This window comes from Lagopus leucura, unplaced genomic scaffold (genome assembly GCF_019238085.1).
Source record: "Lagopus leucura isolate 7727_CA_CO unplaced genomic scaffold, USGS_WTPT01 Super-Scaffold_100001, whole genome shotgun sequence".
NCBI classification, from domain to species: domain Eukaryota; kingdom Metazoa; phylum Chordata; class Aves; order Galliformes; family Phasianidae; genus Lagopus; species Lagopus leucura.
Genome location: NW_024962262.1, coordinates 21,652,654 through 21,676,743, shown reverse-complemented (window position 1 = coordinate 21,676,743; position 24,090 = coordinate 21,652,654). Strand labels below are relative to the sequence as shown.

The 24,090-nt window shown below is 39.2% G+C and overlaps 1 protein-coding gene across 5 annotated transcripts in view; it reads left to right on the top strand.

Annotated features, from left to right (window-relative positions):
• PCDH9 (protocadherin 9) overlaps positions 1 to 24,090 on the top strand; it is a 681,046-nt gene that overhangs the window by 147,234 nt on the left and 509,722 nt on the right. Inside the window, exon 4 of one of the 5 annotated variants that reach the window (XM_042868517.1) lies at positions 13,352 to 13,365. The exons of 3 other annotated variants lie outside the window; for them this stretch is intronic. In XM_042868517.1, coding sequence (XP_042724451.1) covers positions 13,352 to 13,365 — 14 coding nt within the window. Of the gene's footprint in view, positions 1 to 12,553; positions 12,604 to 13,351; positions 13,366 to 24,090 lie in introns of all 5 variants that reach the window. One more of the 5 variants, XM_042868515.1, reaches the window with a different exon arrangement.

Genomic DNA, 24,090 nt, shown 5'->3' with positions numbered 1-24,090 from the left:
AACACCAGAGTTTCTGATAGCCATCCGTGCAGAGAATGCAGACAAAAAAAAAGTTCAGATAGTGTATCTGAAAAAGAAACTCAACTTTCTTTTTCTTATACAATAATTTATGTGAAAAATTTCCTTCTTTCTCTCTTACTTGGCATCCAATTCAGAGGGTTCTTGTAGGGTAAGAAGGGAATACTCTTGATTCTCTGGCTTCCTTACACTTTCTTAGCACATTTCTTTAGGTTGTTACAGATGAATCAGAGTTTTCTCATTGAGAAACGTTTTCTGTTTAGATGTCTAATGTCTAATCTTTTACGTGCTTGGGGAAAAGTTAGTTGTGGTGGAAGGGACTTTTGATTATAATCCAGATTCACAAAGATCTGCATGTGTAACGGTCATCTGCATGGGAAAATAAGGAAAACAAATAATGAAGGAGAAATCTTACATCCTAGATGCAGGGCAGGACTTGGCAGAAAAGCATTTTAATACATCAGTCTGGAAACACTTGATTATATGTCACCTAGCTGTGCTTGCTTGTCTTAAAACAAATTAGAAGTGCTTTTGCCCTCTTTCAAAAAAAAATATGTTTAAGATTTTTCATTTGCTGAAGTGCTTCACAGAAAAAAAAAAAAAAGCAACAACAGCAAGAACAAAAAAAGAAGAAAAAAAAGAAGAAAAAAAAGAAGAAAAAAAGAAAAACAGAAAGCAACTGTATAGATTTCACAGACTGTCCAGAGGACGGGACCTTCCCTTTCAATGCTTAAATCTAATTGTATCTATCTTAGGCTAAAATGCATTCTTCTTTAACTTCCCCTTCATTATTATTGGGGGAACTGTGGATAATTGTCAGATGCCTCCTGTTTGGAGGCAGAATATACGGTGCAGGAATCTCTAGAAAGGAGTTCACATTTATGTAAATGAAATTAAGATTTTCAAGAAGTGCATGCTGTCTGTAAAGAAAGCATTGGGTGTCCCTCCTTACTACACTGTTTACTTACTACACTGAACTGTAAGAAGCATTTGAAGGACAGTGTGGTCTGGCATGATAGAGAGACAGTTTCCCTTTCTGGTTTGTAGGGTAGGTTCTTTTTTTGAATATCCAGTAAATAGCAATCCCTGCAAGTCTGATGAATCAGCACAAGTAGAAGTTTTATATTTTATTATCTTATACACATACTGTGCCAATGAGTAGGTGTATTGTTTCTTTCTATCCTTAAATGCATACTTGCTGTAAGCAACAACTGTAATGTGAGCATGCTATTTTAAAGCATTGAAAGTATATACATTTTTTTTTTTTCTGTTGTTGATCAGTTGGCATGGGCAAATAAGACTACATTTTTTTGGATCACATGAATTTCACATGGTATTTGAATGAAGGAGTGTTAGATATGGTAAGGGACAGAGCACTGAGTTTAGTTCATGTTGTATCAAAAATCTTGGACTTCTACCACCTGCAACAACTATAGTTTCACTCCATCTCTTTCTTTTGCCTTGTAATGCTGGGAGTAATGAGAATTTTGTTGTCATTACTGACTGTAAGTCCTGTACTGAGATTACATCTGTTCATTTAGCTGGAGATTTTCAGGGACTTGCAAAAATTGATTTCCGTACTTTGGCCCCTCCATTTTGTGGTTTCAACTCAATGAGCAGTCTTCAGTAAAAAAAGATTGCACTCTTACATTTATCTAAAAACAAACAAACAAACAAATAAACAAAAAACCTAGAACATTTAAAGCTAGAGAATCATATTTTCTTTACACGGAAATGCGTTTCTAATTTGCTGAATGCTTTAAAGCAATGTGTTTTATATTGAAATGCTAACCAGTATTTCTTTAAGAAGAGAAGCATAGAAGGGAACAAAATAAACACTCAAATCTGGACATTGCACTGATTAAATAAACTAATCTATTGTAATTAAAAGCTTGAGTATATTCTTATTTTTATAGTATTGTATTTCCTCACTCATGCAGGGTTTTAAACTGCTTAAAACCATGAAAGGCTACATTCAATGTCACAGATGCATGCAGGAGAATGCAAACGGCATGACATGTACTTGTCAGTGTCAGCTGAGAAATGAATTGGCATGGATTGTTCAGTGGAACAATAAAAGAGGTGGTGTCTCTGGGACAATAGCTTTAGCTGGCAGAGCAGATGGACCATAGCCTGGGAGATCTAACTAATCCTCTGTCAGAACAATGAACAAGAGTTTACACTTTAGTTGGCTACACTATAGTGAAGTAAAACAGAAATGTGTGTATATCAGTAATTCTGAGTGAGATCCATCAAGTGCAATAATTTTGCCTGCAAAGACCGCTTGAAATTTTAAAGAACTTGTGAGTGTATCAGCATAGATATTCACAGGAAATCCAGAAAATTTACCTCTGTGAACAAGCTCTTGAGTCTGAAGTGATAACACAATTTTTGAATAAGGAATTTTCCACTAAAAGTTCCTTATAACTTCTCTACATTCAAATTGTCTGACATTCTCCTTTACCAACGTCTGCTTAGGCTCAAATTTTGGAATATATCTGGAGAACAGTGAAACACAAAATACACTGTTACACCCTTATCTGCATAATAATAATAATAATAATAATAATAATAATAAAAGTTTCTCTGTTTATTGGAAGAAAGTCTCTCTGCATTTTAGAAAATGAGGTTGGAACTGGTAAGAATGTATCTTTTGCTCATTCTTTGGGTGAAGCGCCCACATTCAGTCCACTCACAAGCGCTGCAAAATAACTCAATTTGCCCTGGCTTGGTAAGAGCATTTGGCAGCTAAGGTCTATGATTTGTGTCTGAATTGAGCTTGTTTTGTGTCTCAGAAATCAGTGATGTGATCTGACTGCAGATGAATCAACCGTAAATGGAAATACCCATGTATACCAGGGTGAGCAGCCCTTTTCTTGCTCTGTGGTCCTCGCTCTTTGTCTGCATAGGGAGGTTCTCTTCGTTGTTTTCTTTATTTGTCCACTTGATGTCTAAACAGAACTGAGAATTAAAGTCCAGTTTGGTTGCAGTGAGGTGAGGAACAGGCATAGAATACGAAACAGGAGCAAGAAGTAAGAGATGGAAGGATCCACCTGAGGGGCAGAGGGTGGCACGTGAGTGCTGCTGCAGCTAGGTAGAGATGTGAGCATTGGAAGTAATAGCAAAGATGATAAATGATATTGGCAAGATAAAAAGGGCATATGAAACTGGGAAAGCTGTGGCAGAGACTGGAGAAGAACAGTAGCCGAGGAAAATGTAGGAAATTGATGAGAAATAAAAACATGTAGTTGGAGAGAGTTGGAGAATATTCATAAGGGCTTTCTGGAAGTTTAGATACTTAATTCTGTGGTGTCTGTAGAGTCAGTCAGATACCTTCAGTGAGAAATTCAAATCAACTGTCTGTGCTAGACGTATGAATTCACCCTCTTCATTATCTGGAAAGGGAATTTAGAAAAGAGTGACAAGTGACTTAAACAAAGTTTTCATTTATGTTAAGGCTTGCTCACTGCACGATTCTTCTGATCTCTGTGACAGCCTGCAATGCTCAAATTCTGATGTACAGGATTCCCCACACTCATTATTGCAGCCAAGACCAGTGGGGATTCTGTTCTGGGCATGTGGGACGCTTCACAGCCCCAGCCACAGAAAAAGCAGGACCTGGAGCTCTGAAGTTTATTTCAAAATTCTATATTTTGGTTTCAGCAGGTGCACATCAAATTTCCTTCATACAACATGCCTGGCAATGTTACTCTACAGCACAGTGATGTTGTGTGGATAATTGTGATATTTCGAAGAAACAACAAAGCTATAATGGGAGAAGCAAGAACCCTTCAAGAGTTAACATTTTCGTTTTTAGTCATGATAGGAACAACACACGCTGGTAGATAGGGATGGGGATCATAATATGCCCTGCATAATCCATGATGAGATGGTTTTGGATCTGCTCTGAAAGCTAGATGCTCACAAATCCATGGGGTTGGATGGATTGCACCCTAGAGTGCTGAGGGAATTCGGGATGTGGTTGCCAAGTCGCACTCCATCATTCTTAGTCCTGGCTATCTGGGGATGTCCCGCTGGACTGGAGACTGGCAAACGTGACATCCATCTTCAAAAAGGGCTGGAAAGATGATCCTGGTAGCTACAGACCTATCAGTCTCACCTTCTTGCCGGGGGCAGTTATGGAACGGATAATCTCAGGAGCCATCATGGACCAGTTAAAGGTCAACCAGGGGATCAGGCTCAGTCAGCATGGGTTTACAAATGATAGATCCTGCTTGACAAGCCTGATTTCATTCTATGACAAGGTGACCTGCTTAGTGGATGAGGGTAAGGCTGTTGATGTGGTCTACCTAGACTTTAGTAAAGCCTTTGACACTGTCCCCCACAACATCCTCATGAAGAAGCTGACTGCCCACAGTTTGGATGTGTACATAGTACATAAGTACTATGTACTATGTACATAAGTACACTCCTGTGGGTGAAACACTGGCTGGATTGACAGGCCCAAAGATCTGTGGCTAGTGGAGTTAAATCCAATTGGTGACTGGTCATGAGTGGTGTCCCCCAGGGCTCAGTACTGGGGGCCACCCCTATTCAACATCATTATCAGAGATCTCGATAAGGGGATTGAGTGCATCCTCAGTAAGTTTGCAGACAACACCAAGTACAGAGGGAGTGTTGATCTGCCTGAGGGGAGAAAGGCACTACAGAGGAGCCTGGACAGAATGGATTGAAGGTTAACTGTATGAGTTTCAATAGGCCCAAGTGTTGGGTTCTGCATTTTGGTCACAACAACCCCAGGCGACCCTACAGGCTCGGGGAGGAGTGGCTGGAAAGCTGTCTGATGGAAAATTAACTTGGTCTACTGATGGACAGTCAGCTGAATATGAGCCAGCAGTGTGCCCAGGTGGCCAAGAAGGCCAGTGGCATCCTGGCTTTTATCAGAAATGGTGTGGTAAGCAGGACTAGGGAAGTAATTCTGCCACTGTACTCAGCATTGATGAGGCTTCACCTCGAGTACTGTGATCAGTCTTGGGCACCTCTGTACAGAAAGGACATTGAGGTGCTGGAGCAGGTCCAAAGAAGGACAACGAGGTTTGTGAAGAGCTTGGAGAATAAGCCCTACAAGTAGTGACTGAAGAAACTGTGGTATGCTTAGGTTGTGGTTGAACTCAATGATCTTTAAGGTCTTTTCCAACCTGAGCAATTCTGTGATTCTATGAACATGCTGGAAAGAGTGTACGGTGCATTTACTGAATACTAAATATGAAGTATATAAGAACTGCTATTTTACAAGCAATGTCTAATCTATGCAATCAATGAGAAGAAATAGCTAATGTCGTCTGACAGTATAGATAAAGGAAAAGAAAACACAGCAGTTGTTGTTTTGGCATTCCCTAATTTCTGGTAACCTGATTTCATGGTGTTAATGTTCTGTTGTATTATTTCAGCAGTACAGCTTTCCCCAGTGTTCAGGCTACCTACTCACTCTATTTATTAAGTTTTTCTTGGAGAAAAAAGAAGAAAAAAAAAAATCAAAAAATTGCATGCTTGCTGGGAAGGAGTTAAATAACACAAGCCTTTCAAGCCTTTTTTTTCTACTTTGTTAATCTGGACACAGTGTTAGATTCAGAATTGCCTACAAGGTTATCTACCCTGTTAAAGCTCAGAAGAATTTTCAATGATGCTCATTTGTAGTAATACCTGTTGGGGGAAAGAAAGAGCTTGTGCAATTACAACATCTCTTATAGCCATTGCTTATCAGTGTCTGCCTGTGAGTCAGGAAGCCTTTTCTGGCTTGAGCAGCACAGTGAAGAATGGCTCCACTGCCAGCAAAATGGAAACTCAAAACAAGATTGAGTTTAAATCCACAGCTGGGACTTGAACACTTGGCACCAGAGATCATAAGGTCATTGCCGTAAGACAGAGAACATTCATGCATAGTGTGTAAGAAACACATCGGTTTGCCAATCCTCACTGCAGATTTTCACTGGCTTGTGTATACTGTCCAATAGATTCCCATCTTCCTAACCTGCTGAAAACAAACAAACCAAATCTGCGTGAATTTTTTCCCTTTTCTATGGCCTTCTAAATACTAAAAAGTATTTAACTGCAGTTATTTCATTATTGGAGTTGTTGCTTCCAACAAAATAGTACAAAATAGATTTTAATATGCTTTTGACAAATATACACAGTGTCCTATGATATATGATTAAATTGCTCAGGATATCAAAGCTCACATAACTGAAGATGATTTTTCTGTTGTTGTTGTTGTTTTGCTTTGTTTTCTTTTCTAAAACATTGTTTGGAGTTGGTGTGTCTTTTAATGTTTTGCATATTCAGCAATACATAACCACTGAAGTTAGTAAAAACTTAAATTCAGAAAAATAAACACAGATTGTTTAAAAAAGTAAGACTTAATTAATAAATAGATGGAGTATCACATATTTTCATTTCTCTATTTATTCAACATTAGGTATGTTAGCTTGCACAGTTCTTGGTAAATTCAGATGACCAAAAGGGAAAGTGCTTCTTTGTAAAAAGCTAGTGTGACCTCTGGAACTAGAGTACATATTAATCTTACAGCCAATAAACTTGCCTGAAAAGTACATAAAATGCATTTTAATAGAATCAGAGGTAATTGTTTCTTGCTGTGAAAGAAAGATGAAAGATTCACTGAGATAGAAAGCAGAAATCAGCCTGGTTTCAAGGACTTAGGGTAAAACTTGATACTGTACAGAAGAAAATAGGCACAGAGACAGATTTGGGAACCCGTGGAGGACTGAATCTTCAGGAATTCCAGTGCATGCAAGAATTTTTAAATGAGAAATAAAAGCATTGATTTGTCATTCTTTAAATATTTTTTTTTGTAAATTTTGCAATTACTAATGTAGTAGTCTCCTACACATTTAATATGTTTTGTCTTTCCCCTAATAAATATGACAAATTTGTCAGAGATTAGATGTATTTTCAGCTATACTTTTAGACAGCAGAGATTCCTCACAAGGGAGAGCTTCTGAATTCCCTAAGCTTTGAAAAACAGAGCTCACACAGGATAATTGAAGTGCCAGACATAAAGCCATATTAAACTGGGTTTCAAAGATTAAGCTGCTCACAGACATCCATGCACTGTATAAAAACTAACAAGCCAAGCAACTGGTATTCTAAATTTTGCTTCCAAATAACATGACTGATTGTTTTATTTATGGTAAATGACGTAAAACTAAGAGCAAATAATACAAATAATGTACAGCAAAGACTGCCTCAATATCTGAAGAAAAATATCAGAGCTACAAAAGGTAGAGTTGAAACTTCTAGCATTTGACTTAAATAGTCGTTACCATTGTGAACTAATAGACAAAGAACTACAAATTTGATAACCTAATGATTTGGAAAAAAATAAAAAATCCATCTAAACTGGATGAAAACTAAACACCATTTACAATTTGCTGAGTCGAAACTTAATAAATAAATAAACAAACAAACAAATATATATATATATTTGTTTTTAAATTTTAAATGTGTTTTAATGTGCATAGTGTTTTGGATTTAAACAGGTTCCCCGAAGTTGCTCATTGAAGCTAGTATTCTTGACAATCCAGCAACTTCTGTTTAGTGATCAGCTGCTTTGGGTTTCAAAGCAGCTGATCACTAAACAGAAGTTTAATTTGGGGTTTTTCAGATCTGTGGCTCTGGTAGGAATTGCAATTTTTGAGGTTGTCCTCCTTGCAGAATGAGAGATAAATACAAAGAGAATTGGACCGCTCAGCGCTTTTGGTCTCCAGGCATCCTCACAAAGCACCCCTGGCATGACTAACAGCCCTGATGGGAGTGCTTAAAACTCCCTTTCACATTTATCAGCAGTTCATCAATTGCAGCAAGCATGAACCCAAATATTTTTTAGTGTCAGTGAACACACAGTCAGAGGAGCTTCACAGGGAAACTGAATAGAACTTGCAGTAATAAGGAAAAAGTCACTTTTCTGTCATTTTGGTTATTTATTTATTTATTTATTTATTTATTTATTTATTTATTTAGTGTAGTCTTCTTAACCTGCCTTAACAAAGCTTTCCATCAAATCCCAGATTTTTCAAGGAGTTGACAGTTTACAGTTTGGTTCAGCCTGGTTCCGTGACTAGTGGGGTGGAGGGAATTAGCAAAATCCACACCTCTGGAAAAGGGAAACAGGGGATCCCAAAATAATTGAAAAAAACAGTGGCAATGACCTGAGGAGGAAGAAACTGATTTACTAAATATGGTATTGGAATGCAAGATAACACATTATAATACAATAAAATTAGAATCAAAGCTAATAAATCAAATACAATGAGAGTGTCTGAAAAGTGGATAGGCCTCACCATAACATTGAGGTGAGATGCTTACTCTTGTTGAGTAGCAGGGAGGAGAGGCTGGCGAAGAAGAGCACATCAGGTGACTTTGCCAGGGGTTGTATGTTGCATTGCCTCCTGTGGTACTGACCTAAAACCAGGCCAGGACCAAATGACTGCACGCACACACCAATATTATGAACAGCAAAATGGCGTTTATTACACGTGAACTCTAGCTTATATAACCTATGTACTTCGTCTACGCCCCTAAGGGCATGTGCCACACATCAATCATAGGGCAGGGAGAGGGCCTATCGCGTCACATCCCGTGGGGGGGTCTCGCAGTCGCCTGCAACAATTTTATCTCCTCTCTGACTGCAACACTCTCTGCGCGTTATGTAGTTCTCTTCCAGACAGGTGCCCAGAACTTGAGCATTAACGCTTTTAACTCCCAGTGCACTACATGATGTGGAATACTGATAACAAAAAATCGTAAAACCATGACATTCCACCCATTATTCTACATCACTACATCATGCTTAATATATACAAACAAACTATAATTACTAAACATGAAACATACACATATACTTATACATTTAATTACTGACTGCACTCCCCCAACATCAAATTCCCTTGTGGTACACATTGAACATCCCCATTTTTCTGCGTCACTCACCAAGTGGACCCAGGTTCTTGGACAAAAACAATTCCACAGTGAGGTTTGCCCTTCCCAGAGCTGGAAAGACCCAAACCGTTTTTCCTAACACATTCTTTACATGTACTACAGGGACCTTATCTCCCTTGACAGTATGCAGGAGCTGGCAGAACCATCGCAATTGATAGATCCTCAAGTGTTGACCAACCAGGTGGCTTCTGCCAAATGCTTCTCCCAGTGCTTAAATGTTCTGCCACCCATTGCTTTCAACATGGTTTTCAACAACCCATTGTAGCGTTCAATTTTACCAGAAGCTGGTGCATGATAGGGAATATGGTAAATCCACTCAATGCCATGATCTTTGGCCCAAGTATTTACAAGAGAATTTTTGAAATGAGTCCCATTATCTGACTCAATTCTACCATGTTGCCACAGGACTTGTTTCTCAAGGCCTGTGTTTCGGGTGGTAGCATGGGCTACTGCGTATGTTTCAAGCCACTCAGTGGTTGCCTCCACCATAGTAACCACATAACACCGCTGTGAGATCGTGGCAAGGTGATATAATCAACCTGCCACACCTCCCCATATTTATACTTTAGTCATTGCACTTCCACCCAGAGAGGTTTCATCCTCTTGGCTTGTTTAATTGTGGCACATGTTTCACAGTCATGAATAATCGGTGCAACAGTATCCATAGTTAAGTCCACCCCTTGGTCTCTAGCCCATTTGTATGTTGCGTCTCTTCCTTGTTGGCCCGAGGCTTCACAGGGCCACCGAGCTAGAAATAATTCACTCTTGTGTTGCCAGTCCAAGTCTATTTGAGCCACCTTAACTCTGGCAGCTCAATCTACCTGATGGTTATTTTGTTGTTCTTCAGTAGCCCAACTCTTTGGCACATGAGCATCTACATGGCGCACCTTTATAACCATATTCTTTATTCGGGCACCAATATCTTTCCACAGTTCAGCAGCCCAAATAGGTTTACCCCCTCTTTGCCAGTTGTTTTGCTCCCACTGCTGTAACCACCCACATAAGGCACATGCCACCATCCATGAGTAAGTAAGAAGATAAAGCATTGGCCACGTCTCCTGTTCAGCAACATCTAAGGCCAGTTTGACAGCCTTTACCTCTGCAAATTGGCTTGATTCTCCTTTCCCTTCAGTGGCCTCTGCAACTTGTCGTGTGGGGCTCCACACAGCAGCTTTCCATCGGCGATGCCTCCCCACGATATGACATGATCCATCTGTGAACAAGACATATTTCTTTTCATTTTCTGGTAGTTCATTGTATGGTGGGGCCTCTTTAGCTTGCAATACCTCTTCTGCTGGTGATGTTCCAAACTTTTTACCTTCAGGCCAGTCCATGATCACTTCTAAAATTCCTGGACGACTGAGGTTCCCCATCTGAGCTCGTTGTGTAATCAATGCAATCCACTTGCTCCAAGTGGCATCAAAAGCACAATGGGTAGAGGGAACCCTTCCCTTGAACATCCAGTTCAGCACTGGCAGTTGAGGTGCTAGAAGGAGCTGCATTTCAGTACCGACTACTTCGGAAGCAGCCCAAACCCCCTTGTACACAGTTAAGATCTCCTTTTCATTTGGAGTGTAGCACTCTTCAGACCCCCTGTACACTGCACTCCAGAATCCCAGGGGTCAGTCGCAGGTCCCCTCTGAGGCTCTTTGCCACAAACTCGAAGTGAGACCTTTCTCTCCAGAATCAGTGTAGAGAATGTTCTTTATATCCTGCAACGTCCATACTGGCCCCAGGGCCACAGCACAGGCTATCTCCTGCTTAATCTGCTTAAATGTCTGCTGCCGCTCGGGACCCCACACAAAACTATATTTCTTCCAAGTCACCTGATAGAGGGGGCTTATAATGAGGCTGTAGCTTGAAATATGCATTCTCCAAAAACCCACTGCACCCAGAAAAGATTGTGTCTCTTTCTTATTAATGGGTGGAGACATGGCAGTGATTTTGTTGATCACATCTGCCAGGATGTGACGACGGCCATCTTGCCACTTTATGCCTAGGAACTGAATTTCCTGGGCAAGTCCTTTCACTTTGCTTCGCTTAATAGCAAAACCAGCATGCAGAAGGATCTGGATTATTTGCTCTCCTTTCTCAGAAACTTCCTTTGCTGTGTTCCCCACACAGTAATGTGATCAATGTACTTTAAGTGCTCAGGAACTCCACCCTGTTCCAGTGTAGATTGGATCAACCCATGGCAAATGATTGGGCTGCGTTTCCACCCCTGGGGCAAACAATTTCAGGTATATTGAATGCCTCTTCAGATGAAAGCGAATTGTGGCCTAGATTCTTTGGCCAAAGGGATGGAGAAAAAGGCATTAGCAATGTTACTGGTGGCATACCTCTTGGCTGCTTTTGACTTCAGTTCATACTGGAATTCTAGCATATCCGGTACAGCAGCTGAGTCCCTAGCAATGCCACCCAGTTGACGAGCTTCTCTACTATCTAGCCACACACTGTTGGCCCCATTGTCCCAGCATCGAATAACCAAGTAGCAATAGGCTCATTTGGGTGACGTGAGAAGTCTTTTCTCAGACTTCGAATTTCATTCATTTTCAGAGATCGATCAACAATGGTAACAATATCTTGCTCACCTCTTACTCTTTCAGGACTTCTTGTTGCCCTTGTAGGCGTTGGTGACCGTGGTCCTACTGAGTGCCCCTCCCCTTGACTCAGGGGTGCTTCTCCTGGATCTCGGAGCCACTCCTCTGGACCTCTTTCCTCCTCTTTCTTCTGTTCTGAGTCAAGATTCATTTCATTTTCCGTCCTCTTACAGGGGTGACTGAAATCAATTGTGGTGTCTCCTGTGGTTGGTCAGGTTGGTCAGTTCCGATGCTCTCATCCTCTAGCTCGGCTTGGCATCTGTCTTGTTCGATTATGAGAGGATTTAGTTCAGATTGGAGAGTGTCACACTCAGTTTGGAGGGTGTCCCGTTCAGATTGGAGGGTGTCGAGTTTGGATTGGAGGGAGTCTCGCTTGGATTCAAAGGCATCTTGTCGAGATTGGAGATTCCTTCTCTCATCTCGGAGATTGTCCCCTTCGGCTTGGAGATTTTCTTTCTCAGCTTGGAGACACTCTTGCCAGGTTTTGAGATTCTCTCTCCTGGCTAGAAGACTCTCTTTCTCAACCCGAATTCTCTGTCTTGCCTTGGACACTCACTCTTTGGATTCGGAGACTCTGTTTATCAACTAGGAGACTCTCTCTGGACCTGGAGATTAACTCTCTCAGCTTGGAGTCTCTCCTGGAAACTCTCCTTGCCAGCCTGTAGACTCTCTCTTTGGGATTGCAGGGAGTCTATCTTGATTTGGAGGGTATCTCTCTCAGACTTGAGGACATTCCTCTCAGATTGGAGGTCTTTTCTCTCGACAAGGAGACTCTCTCGCTCAAGAGACAAGGAGAGAGACAAGGAGAGAGAGACAAGGAGCCCAGAGATTCTCCCTCTCAGCTCCCAGACACTCTCTCAATTTCACAAACTCTCTCCCTTTTTGGGATACTATTAAATAAGGCCCGATAAGCACTAGCCAGGCCCCAAATCATTTGTGCCTCCTCAGACCTGCCTGAGCCGCAACATTCCTGTCTCAAATAAATGTTTAAGCTCTCAGGGTCTTTCAGGTGTTCAGGAGTAAAGTTACATGACACTGAAGATGTCCATCTCTCTAAAGTCTCTCCCAAGCCTCTCCACACTCCTTGCCACACAGTATCCTCTGGTTCTGGGGAGGGCTTCCTTGAAATACAATAAATACAAGTACTGACTGAAATGATGAGCAGTAAATTCAGGGAGATTAACAATGGGATCAGGTGAGCATTCAAAAACTGCATAAAGGATTCAAAGGAGAGGCTGGGAACCTGTTTAAAAATCCCAAGTTCTGTGAAGTTAGCAGCTCCCTCTGCAAACAGGTTTAAAAGAGAAAGTGGAATCATTTTTTTCTCTCTTTACAGAAGCAAGATAGCAGTGCTCTAAGTTTACAAGTATCCCAGAATATTGGCAGTCCACCTAGACTTTCAAGGTCAAGTTTTCAGTGAGCACCAGTGAAAAAGATAAACTTTCCCAATGAAGCTCTCTGAGAGCAGAGAGAGATTCATTCTAAAAAGCTAAAAAGCAGCTGTTGCCCACATCCTCCACAAAGAATGTCAACGGTTTACGGGCAGGTTCGGTCTGGTTCCGTGATGAGTGGGGTGGAGGGATCCGCAGATCCATGCCTCCGGAAAAAGGGAAACAGGGGACCCCAAAATAATTAAAAATGGCAACAATCTGAGGGAAACAAACTAATTTACTAAGTATATCATCGGAATGCAAGATAACATACTATAATACAATATAATCAGAATTGAAGCTAATAAATCAAATGTAATGAGAGAGAGAATGTCCGAAAGGTGGATAGGCCTCACCACTACGCTGAGGTGAGATGCGCAGTTGAGCGGTGGGGAGACGGGAGAAGAGCCCATGACAAAGAGCAGATGAAAAAGAGCGCATCAGGTGACCTTGCCAGGAGTTATATCTCCTCTCTGTGACCACAAGGTCCCCTGGGGAATGTAGTTCTTCTCTTCAGGGCAAGTACCCAGGACTTGAGCATTGACAGTTAAACTCCCAGTGCCCCACATGATGTTATGATGTGGACTACCGAAAACCAAAAATTATAAAACCATGACTAATCTGCTTAACAGTTCCCCACCATCCATTCACTTAGATCTGTGTTGCATTACCTGTTGGCAACTGAGAACCTTCTAAATAAATAACTCAGTTTAACCTTTACTTAGCATATTATTTTTACAAAAAAAAAAAAAAAAAAAAAAAAAAGTTATTTTAAGTCAATGTGAATAACACCCAGTACCCTCCTAAATAAATATTAAAATTAGAAATTTAAACTTGCTTTTACTTGACACTGCATTTACCTTGGCAGAATAAAAATCAGGTTCCTAAAATATAATGGGACAGTAACCATTTAGCACCCACCTCTTAATCATTCATTCCATCTTTCCATCTTTATGTATTAACCACAAAGCTTTCTTTCATTCTGATTTATTTTTCTTGTACTTTCTCAGCAGGCTTGCATAATGTTACTTTTTTTGTGGCTTCTGCATGCAAAGCACACACACTTGCAGTGATCCAGGTTTTGTTTGCTCCATTTCAGGGGCAAATGCATTTAAAGAGAAGTATCATGATATCTATCCCTCTTCATAGTTTCTTTTATAGCAGGTTGCAAGTTATGTTTGACCACTATTGTATTGCAGTAATAAACTACAATGACAAGAGTACTGATATACAAAGGAATCCATTAACTGTTTGTAGCTGTGATTTTTTTAATCTATTGTATACGCATTTTAGTATACATTGTGCTGAACAAACTGATAGCTCATACATACTACAAACCAGATTCAGATGGCTTCCCTCTTACAGAATAGCTTTGTCTGCCAGAACTGTTGTGGAATTGTACTGCTGACATTTCAGCCATTGAAAGTGGCCTTTCTTTGCTCTAATTAGGCAGCTGAGACTGTCAGCTTTTTCTATGGAGAGAAATTTCCATGATATTTGTGGTAGTTCCTTCTTCAGGAAGAATTAACTCTGAAAGGCGCATCTGAATAGAAAAACTTGTTACTACGTGAATGGATCAGATGCAATCTGTCTGAGAGTGTGATGACTAGTGAACTCACATATGGAGTACTCTGTCCAGTTCTGAACTCCTCAGTATAAAAAAGACACAAATATACTGAAGAAAGTCCAACATGCAGCTGCCAAGGCGATCAAGGGACTGATGCACCTTTCTCTTTGAGGAGAGGCTGGGAGAGAAGGCACAGGAGATTTTATGAATGTCTATAAATACCTGAAGGGACAGTGCAGAGAGGACAGAACCAGACTCTTCACAGTGGTGTCCCATGCCAGGAAAAGAAGCAATGGGCACCAAGTGGAACACAGGAGGCTCTCTCTGAAAACAGGAATCGCTTCTGTACTGTGTGGATGATGGAGCACTTAGATAGGTTGCCCAGAGAAGTTATGGAGTTTCCTCCTTGGAGATTTCCAAAAGCTGCCTGGACATGGTCCTGAACACCTTACTCTGGATATCCCTGCTTGAGCAATGAGTTAGAGTGGATGAATTCAGAGGTGGTTTCGAGCCTTAATAGTTCTATGGTTCTGTGACTGCTGCTGAAGACACACTGGCACAGGATGGACAGTTGGCTTAGCTCTGCTCAGACACATAGACAGATAGATCCAAGAAATCTTCATCAAAAACAAGTTGTATATATCTTAGGTTTGTTTCTCTGTGAGCATAACAGTCAGAACTACTGTTGGCTGCCCTGTAGAGATTTTCATGATGGCTATCAGGATCTACTCTACATACTGTGATTAGTCATTATATGGAACAGACTCATTTTCAGTGCTTTTTCTGAGTTTTGAGTGAAAAGTTATATTCCTTCTTTGAAGCAGTGCCTCTGTACAACATATGGCAGGTTCTGCTAACTCTCAGATTCCAGGGCATATTGAAAATGATACACTGCATGAAGAAGGGAGGTGTTACACTGCTGAATTCCCCAAAATAGAATCATAGAATGTCTTAGGTTGGATGGGATCTTAAAGATCATCTAGTTCCAACTCCCCTGCTGTGGGCAGAGTTACCACCCACAAGACCAGGCTGCCCAGGGCTCCATTCAGCCTGACCTTGAATGCCTCCAGAGAGGCGTTCCACAGCATCTCTGGGCAACCTGTTCCAGCGCATCATTACCCTCTGAGTGAACAACTTCTACCTCACATCTAAACTAAACCTCCCCTCTTTTAGTTTAAAGTAATTCCTCTTTATCCTATCACTATCTGCCTTTGTAAAAAGTCAGTCTTTCCTGTTTAAAAGCTCCCTTCGAGTACTAGAAGGCTGCAGTGAGATCCCCTTGGAGCCTTTTCTTCTTTAAGTTAAACAAAACAAACTCCCTCAGCCTTTCTTCAGAAGAGAGGTGCGCTAATCCTTTGATTATTTTCACGGTCCTCCTCTGGATCAGCTCCAACAGTTTCACATCCCTCTTGTTCTGGGGTCCCCAGACCTGGATATCGTGCTCCACATGGGGCCTTGCAAGGGCAGAGTATAAGGGACAGACCACTCTCACTCTGCTGGCCACACTTTCTTTGATGAAGTCCAAGAAACAGTTGGCCTTCTGAGTGGCAAGTACACACTGTTGACTCATATCCTGCTTTTCGTCCACCAGGACCCCCAAGTCATTCACTGCAGGGCTGCTCTCAAGGATTTCTTCTCCCAGTCTGTACACATATCTGTGATTGCCCAACTCAAGTGCAGTACCTTGCACTTGGCCTTGTTGAACCTCACTAAGTTCTCATGGGCCCTCTTGATGACATCCCTTCATTCCACGGTGTCAACTGCACAACTCAGCTTGGTGTCATCAACTTGATTTTTGGTTCTTCCTAAATGATGGGTGTGTGCCTGGGGCCAGGCTGGGCCACTCAATGGGGAAAAGCCACCACCATGATGGCATGGAGAAGGGAGTGGGCCATGAGTTGGACATGCCTGGGTTGCACTCTCCTTTGCCTCTCTCTTCTGATCAGGGTATCCCTCCTTACTGTTTCACACACTCCTCGCCAAGTTTAGTTCCACATGCACCTTGGCTTTTCAGATATGCACATCTACATGGTATCTCTGTATTCTTTCCAGGCCACGCATCCCTGCTTGTACTTTTACTTTTCTTTCTTTTCTCTCAGTTTGACTAGCACATCTTTGTTCAGCCATGCTTGTTTCTTGTCTCTTCTTGATTTCTTCTGCTGGGAGTAGAGAGCTCTTGTGCTCTCAGAAAGATATCCTTAAATTGCTTCCACTTCTGTTCTGTTCTTACAATAACTTGCCAATTGCATTGCATTAGAATCTTCCAGTAGATGGATTCCCTCACTTCAGTAAAACATTCACTCTAAGCTCTCATTAAGTATCAACGAAATGTCACCATCTCCTAGAAGCATGCTCTAAGATTACAATTTGCAGCTGCTTTCTGCTTACTTGCAATGATAATCTGTGATAACTTCACTTTAAACTGATTTTTCTTTCCCTTCTTTACTTCCTCTTCCTCCTTTCTGTCCTCTTTGCTTGTAAGAGTTTAATTTTCACTAGCCTGCCAAAAAAAGTAATTATAATTACTCTAAATATCCAGTGGAGATCAGAGAGAAGAAAACAAATCATTTTTAGAATTCTAGAAAAAAAGATGGCAAACATAACCTGAATGTACTGACAGAATTGGAAGTGTGTGGGCTGGATCACTAATTTTCACTAGGACAGGCTTCATTAAAGAGAAAAATATGGTTAAATTAGACACACTTATGTAATGAAGTACTTGCCTATCTCTGATGAGCACTTCTGATTACCTGTTATTAGAATTCTTGTACACCTAAACTAAATTTGGATGGAAAACTGTCTACACAGCTGTCAATTTCAGAAAGAAGCATTGCATTTGCTTTTCAGTATATAGTCATTTTATTTGACAGTAAGATGCTGGGCATCTTAACTGTAATAATAATGACAGTTTGTGTGGGATCGAACTATACATATACGCAGAAAATACACACTGGATTATATTATATAGATTTCTTGTTCTTTTTGTTAAATTGTGATCTGCTGAACTCCAGTGAGACAACATTAGCAGATTGCAATAGCAACATCCTAAGGAATTTTAAGCAGTTTACTGGTCTGTTCACCAAAGTGCTACTGTACTTCATTATACACTAGTTTTATGGTTATTAAGGCATACATTTAGCAATTTTTATGACCTCTGATGGAAGGTCTGGAATGTAGGTTGGGCAAAAATATCACAGATATACACTTTACATTATTTAGAGTTATGATGATATTTTGACAAAGACTGTATTCTTGCAAACTTGGCCTATACCATTAACTAAAAAGAAGAAAAAACCTTTTTTATGTTGCTATTCAAGATACCTTGAGATCGTCAAGCTGAAATTTATATGATTAGATCAGAAATCCTCTGTAGTCAATGTAAAGACACGTTAGTGCAAACAGACTCTATTAGACTGAAAAATCTTCAGACTTCTTCCCAGCTCTGCAACTCCTTATTTTTAGAGATTACTTTTTTCTCTAATTCTCTTTATTACCAAGTGTCTCTAACTGCTCTCTTGTTCTCTGTTTTTTTTTGTTGTTGTTGTTTTGTTTTGGTTTGGTTGTTGTTATTTGTTTGTTTTTCCCCTAATACCTTCCTCTTTCTGGGCTTTTATTTTTTATCTATTAACTTTCATAGACTTCTATTAATGACTTAAATTGCTGTCTTTTGTCTTCATTCAAATAACTCTTCAAAACTCATTCTTTTTATTGTGCCTTTAGGGAGAACCCTTTGACTTAAGTAAATCTGAAATGAAAATAATATACTTGGCAAATATACAATACATTTCATCACTTTCTTTGGAAAACTGTGGTTTTCCAGCATAGTAGGGTATATTCTTATTTCCCAAATGTTTTTCCTATATGCCATTTTCTTTGCATTCTCTGCTTTTTCTGTTTATTGTTGTTGATGAGCTTCTGCACCTGGTTTGTTTCCACTGATGATTTCAACTTTTTTTTACCCAAAGTTCTTTATTTCCTTATCTTCACACATGGGGTTAATACCTCTGCATATATAGAAATGAACTGTGTGTTGTGCTTAAAAATGTGCTGATGTACTATGCTGCTTTGTTTTTACCGAGCAATCACATCTTTAAAACCTGAACAAATTTACCTGAACATCTGACTGAGGTCAGAAATAAAATACATGTTAACATTGCATACTAATAAATTGTCCAGTGATTTTTTTTCTGATTTTTGAACATTCATTTTATGTTTCTCCATGTAAGTATAATGAACCTTTGCCATTACCTTCTATGGATATTGCTGAAGACTCCATTAGGAAAATGGTGACAGGTAGATAGGAATGCATTTTAAACCTTTCTGAATATTGAAAAAAATGAATAAACTAGTTTGAGGTAAAATATTTCTTCTATTCTTTCTGTATGCTTTAAAACATCTGTCAACCTTTCCCTGTCGGTGTCAGGACACGAGTGACATTTGAACAACAATTTTTGTTCACAAGTGGCACATCTAGGCAGTCTCTAAATTTTTTCTTTAAAAACAAGAGCGACTTCTCCTCCTGCCCCCTCACAAAAAGATATTTATCTATCTATATCTATCTATCTATATCTATATCTATATCTATATCTTTATCTATCTACATCTATATCCGTATCCATGTCCATATCCATATCCATATCTATACACACATATATATATCCAAAACTTTAAACACCAACAATTCCATAACAATGCCATTTCAAAAGAAACAAACATACAACTCATTCTTTTGTGGAGAATCAATCTTGTATTTTCAGCAATTTTGCATTCAAATAATGATTTTGTTAGAATCAAATGCTACAGCATCCTATCCATGGCAAAATGCTTCACATGTCATTTTTCTGTTTTAAGCAGAATTATAACATGAATCAAATTTGTTCAGGTTTTAATAAATTTAGTTAGTTTTTCGATGTTGGTTTATAGTTTGTGATACTATCGGAAGAAGCAAGAAACTCTTCTAAATTCCACTAAGCTCATTTGTGCAAACAATACTTAAGTATTAAATGATTTCTTTCTACTGATATTTTGCAACCAAAGTTGAAAGTAATAAATACAGAAACCAAATTCAATCTAGAAACATTTGAAGTGAAAGGCTCAATTTTTCTTCAGCTGGGTTGGAGCTCAGGGTTAAATACAAAGAGGTTATTATGAATTTGCTTCTTAATAATTGTCATTATCACAAATGAATAGAATAATTGTTATATTTACTTTTTACTTGTGTACTCACATAAAATGGCATGTTATCGCAGGCAACAGAGTTGCCTTATTCTAATAAGGCGCACTGAACTTCTACTCCAGCAACATTCTTTTTATCAGATATGTGTAACCGAGCACTTATCCATGAAGAAAATATAATGAGAAGAAAAGTAGGGCTGCTTGACATAAAATAATATTAAATGCAAGACACTTGCATGATGTCCTCTTCAAGATCAGAAACTTGTTGGTTATCATTGGTTACATTTCAACAGGAGGTCTGTTTTTTGTTGTTGTTGTTTTGTTTTATTTTTGGGTTTTTTTTGTTTGTTTCCTTGAGATATGTTTCTCTTTACAGTTGACATCAAGCTTTCACATCAAACCTTCACATGTATAAACAAGATCAAAAGTTTTGAAAAACTTTAAATTCCTCAGTCAGCATCTCTTTTCATGAGCTCAGTCAAAATGCTACTTTACACAGAGAAGTACGGCTGTTTTCCCTGATTCCTTGTAGTTATTTTTTGTAACCAAGTGGAAAAAAATTATTAGTGTTACACTCTGAGGAATGGAACAGAATCAGACATTAGGGTAATGGATCTGGTCTGGATCATAAGGTCTGAATGTAGAGGTATGGATTTATAAGGAATAGGCAAAATCTGTGGGATTATAATGGGATTGTAATATTCCACGCTTTTCAATTCTAAACTGGTTGTAGTTTTTTAAATTAAATATCAGTGGGTCTTCATCCACAAACCTGCATTTGGGTAGCCTCTGCATAATCAAAGCTAGAGATGTGAGCAGGAAGGGTGCTAGAAGACTGGCAGGAAAGACACTAAAGGACAGGAATCTTTGGGTTAAATTCATACAGATAAATATCAGAAATGTTTGTTTTGTTCTGTTTTATTTTAAAGATAACCTCAGGATCAGAAAACTAAGAACTTACTGAAAAATCAGTGAGCTCTTAGAAAAAATATGATGTTTTCTGAATGTTTTATGGTCTCTTCTGTCATTGAAGAACCGGATTTTCTGCTGGTGTGAGACAGTATGGTTCAATCAACATCATTTAGTGACTGATACTGCTGGCAAAAATGGGATTGTGAGAGTTATATCTATTAAAATTAGGTTTCAGATTGAACTCCCTATCTTTGTTTATTTTATTTTGTCTAAATGTGTTCAAAGACTGTTATTGCTTATTTCTTCCTCATGACCACTTGTTTCACTTGTCTGATCTTAAAAATATTAAGATGACATCAAATTTTAGTGCACAAGACATTGTGATATGTTTTTAAGTGCTGCCTGTTTCTGTTTTACTAACTTGCTCTGTAGATCATCTAACTTCTCTGAGTTGAGCTGAAAGCCTTGTATTAGGAGCTGTAGCTATCAGTGGAAGTAAATGAGTTGCCACTAGTTACAACTCCTTTTTTTTTTTTTTTTTGCCCCTTAAGCAGCAGTAGTCAGGAAATGTGGGATAGGATAAAAAAAGTCAAAATAATTGGATCTAAGAAATCTGAACATACAGCAGAGATGTCGAGTTTCTTACAGGTAACTGTAGAATTTGAATAATTTAACCTTTAAAATGTTGTTTATTCTGTTGTGATCAAGAGGAAAAAATGTCACTCCTTTCTTTTGCTGATGCCATTTACAGGGCATGATTACAGATGCCTGGTGTAGGTGCTTGTGTACAAGGAGCCTTCAACTCAGTGAGGAGCCTTGCTGTGCCACGTAAATCATCCAGAGCAATTAAATTTATAAAAAAAAAAAAAAAAAAGAAAAAAGAGAGAGAGTGAGAGAGAGAATCACACTTGAATTTACTTAGTATCATTCTGGGCATTTGGCTAGCGCAACCAGATAAAGGAAATCTTGCATAGACTGAAAATAACTTCTGAATCTATTCACAAAATCATGACAATATTTTTGCTTTGCTAAATAGGAATTTGTGATTGCCCAATCTCCAGAACTCTGAAATTGGTGGCTGCCAAGGCAGGTGCTATATGGCCCAGCAGTTCCTTGTGGGCTGAGAACTGGGGATGTCCATACAAAGGTTCAAGGATGAGATCCCACTATCACAGCCTGGAGAAGGGGGCACCAGAGCAGTGCCAGATCCAGGCATTGGGAACCTCCCCAGGCATGGATTGAGACGGCTTCAAGTCAAGGCTAAGCTAGGTGTCAGGCCCAGACCCAAACCAACTGGATGAGGGCAAACCACAGGTAGGGATGTTGATGCAAATGGTAATACCCACTCTTCATAACGTATTCCACTGTTACATCCTTTCCTGCATGTGGAGAGGTGCTCACATTGCTGTTAGCCATTTGAAATTGCAGTTACAGGTTATTAAATCAAAAGAAACATTGGGACAATGGGTTCCAGGTGCCAGTTTTTCATTTTGCAACCTCTCGAAGTTGGAAAGTTGCTATTCTTATGCTTTTACTTGAGGAGATGAAGCTCAGGCTATCACTGTCACACTGCATATTAGCAGTGCTGTGCGCTGCCTGGTACTAGTAATTGCAGAGCTGGGAAATTTGTTACTACAAAGATCCTTATTCACAGAGTCATTCTCATACGCTCTTTGACAACATAACCACTGGTGAGAAGATGATGGTGTTCTGGTTAGTTTTAATATTCCTATTCTAGAAATGTCAACTGAAATGTTTTCACAGTAATGTGAAAATAAATGAAAGATCATATTCCTACTCAACAACACTTGAAAAGTCTTAAATCTGTTTTATCCTAGCCATATTTCAGCTGCAGGGGTCAGTTTTATGAACATGTCCAAAACATAATGAGGTAGTAACCATTGAGATGCATGGCCAACAGGTGATACCTACCCAACAGCTACTCAGCCTGTTTAGAGCAACATTAGAGCCAGGGACATCAGAGATCAAACTGATTGTTTAATGCAGTCTCTTCCTTTTTAATTCTAATTGTGTATCAGAATCATCCATTTAACAGTGAGTACAAATATTTGTGAACAACATTAGCTCTCTTCCCATGAAAGTTTGCTCATAGGATGGACAAGGAGGAAGCACTTTGTGCACTTTGCTATTTGGGTCAGACCTTATGCACTTTATTACCCTAGTGCCTTCCAGGAAAAAAAAAAAAAAAAAAAAAAAAATGCTGTATTTCTGTATTTTCTGGAATGCATTGCTTCACCAAGTCTAGAATATATTCTATTATATGCTATGCCACTTCAGATAGTCCATTGAAAATACACTGCTTGCCTTATGAAGCATGGCCTGTAGCATGCCTTAGGGCATGGCACTTGTGGGGCTAAAGTGATAGCTAAGTTACTGTACATGCACTGTATAGTTGCTCATACTTACTTCAACATAAAACAGCGCATTTACACATTAGACAAGCACAAAATGGTCCATGTGGAACTACTTTCACTTGAGGCAAAGTCTCCTTGTAGAAGTCAGAAATATATATATATTTTAATTGTGCAAATAAGCAGAAAAGAAAGAAAAGAAAGAAAGAAAAGAAAGAAAGAAAGAAAGAAAAGAAAGAAAGAAAGAAAGAAAGAAAGAAAGAAAGAAAGAAAGAAAGAAAGAAAGAAAGAAAGAAAGAGAGGCTTAATTTGCTGTAAGAAGGAATTAACTGCATATAAACAGAAACTAGGTTTTGGCAGGCTATCTTCTTTCCTAATCCCTCAGTATTTCCCCAATTACTACACAATCCTGCATAAGTTGTTTTTATTAACACTACAAGAGGCCATCTGTCTGCAAATACTCAGTTAAATAATAGAAATCTCAAACCAACCCAAGAGTAATCAAATTCAGCTACTGGCAATCTAAAAGATTTTTGTATAGAAAAATATTTACTTTTCTGGCACTTCAATAAAATTATGAGAGCTTTTCCAGCATTTATCATTCCAGGGTGGCAGAGATCTCTCCACCCATTTCAAGAATTTTTACTTTCAGTCACCACAGATGATGTAATATTAGGATTTTCCAATCTGCATCAGCCTGTTATCACAACCCAAACTACTACTGTCTATGCTGTTAATGCTATAAGCTTATAGAAAACATAGCAGCTCATTCTTATCCCCAACATTCTGCCATTTAGATTCGCCTCAGCTGGAAGATCAGCATTCCCCTACTAAAATATTGAGGTAGTGATAGGAATGGTATGGATAGACCTTCTGAATCAGTTTAGATGGATTAGCTTCAGTTGTCCAAATTAAAATATTTAGATTAGTTGCACTGTTTTCTTCAAATTACTTTAAATATCTTTTTAATTAAACACACCAATCAAAATAGAAGATGTGCATTTTGCTTTAAGAGCTTGAGTTTGAAATCAGTGTCATTT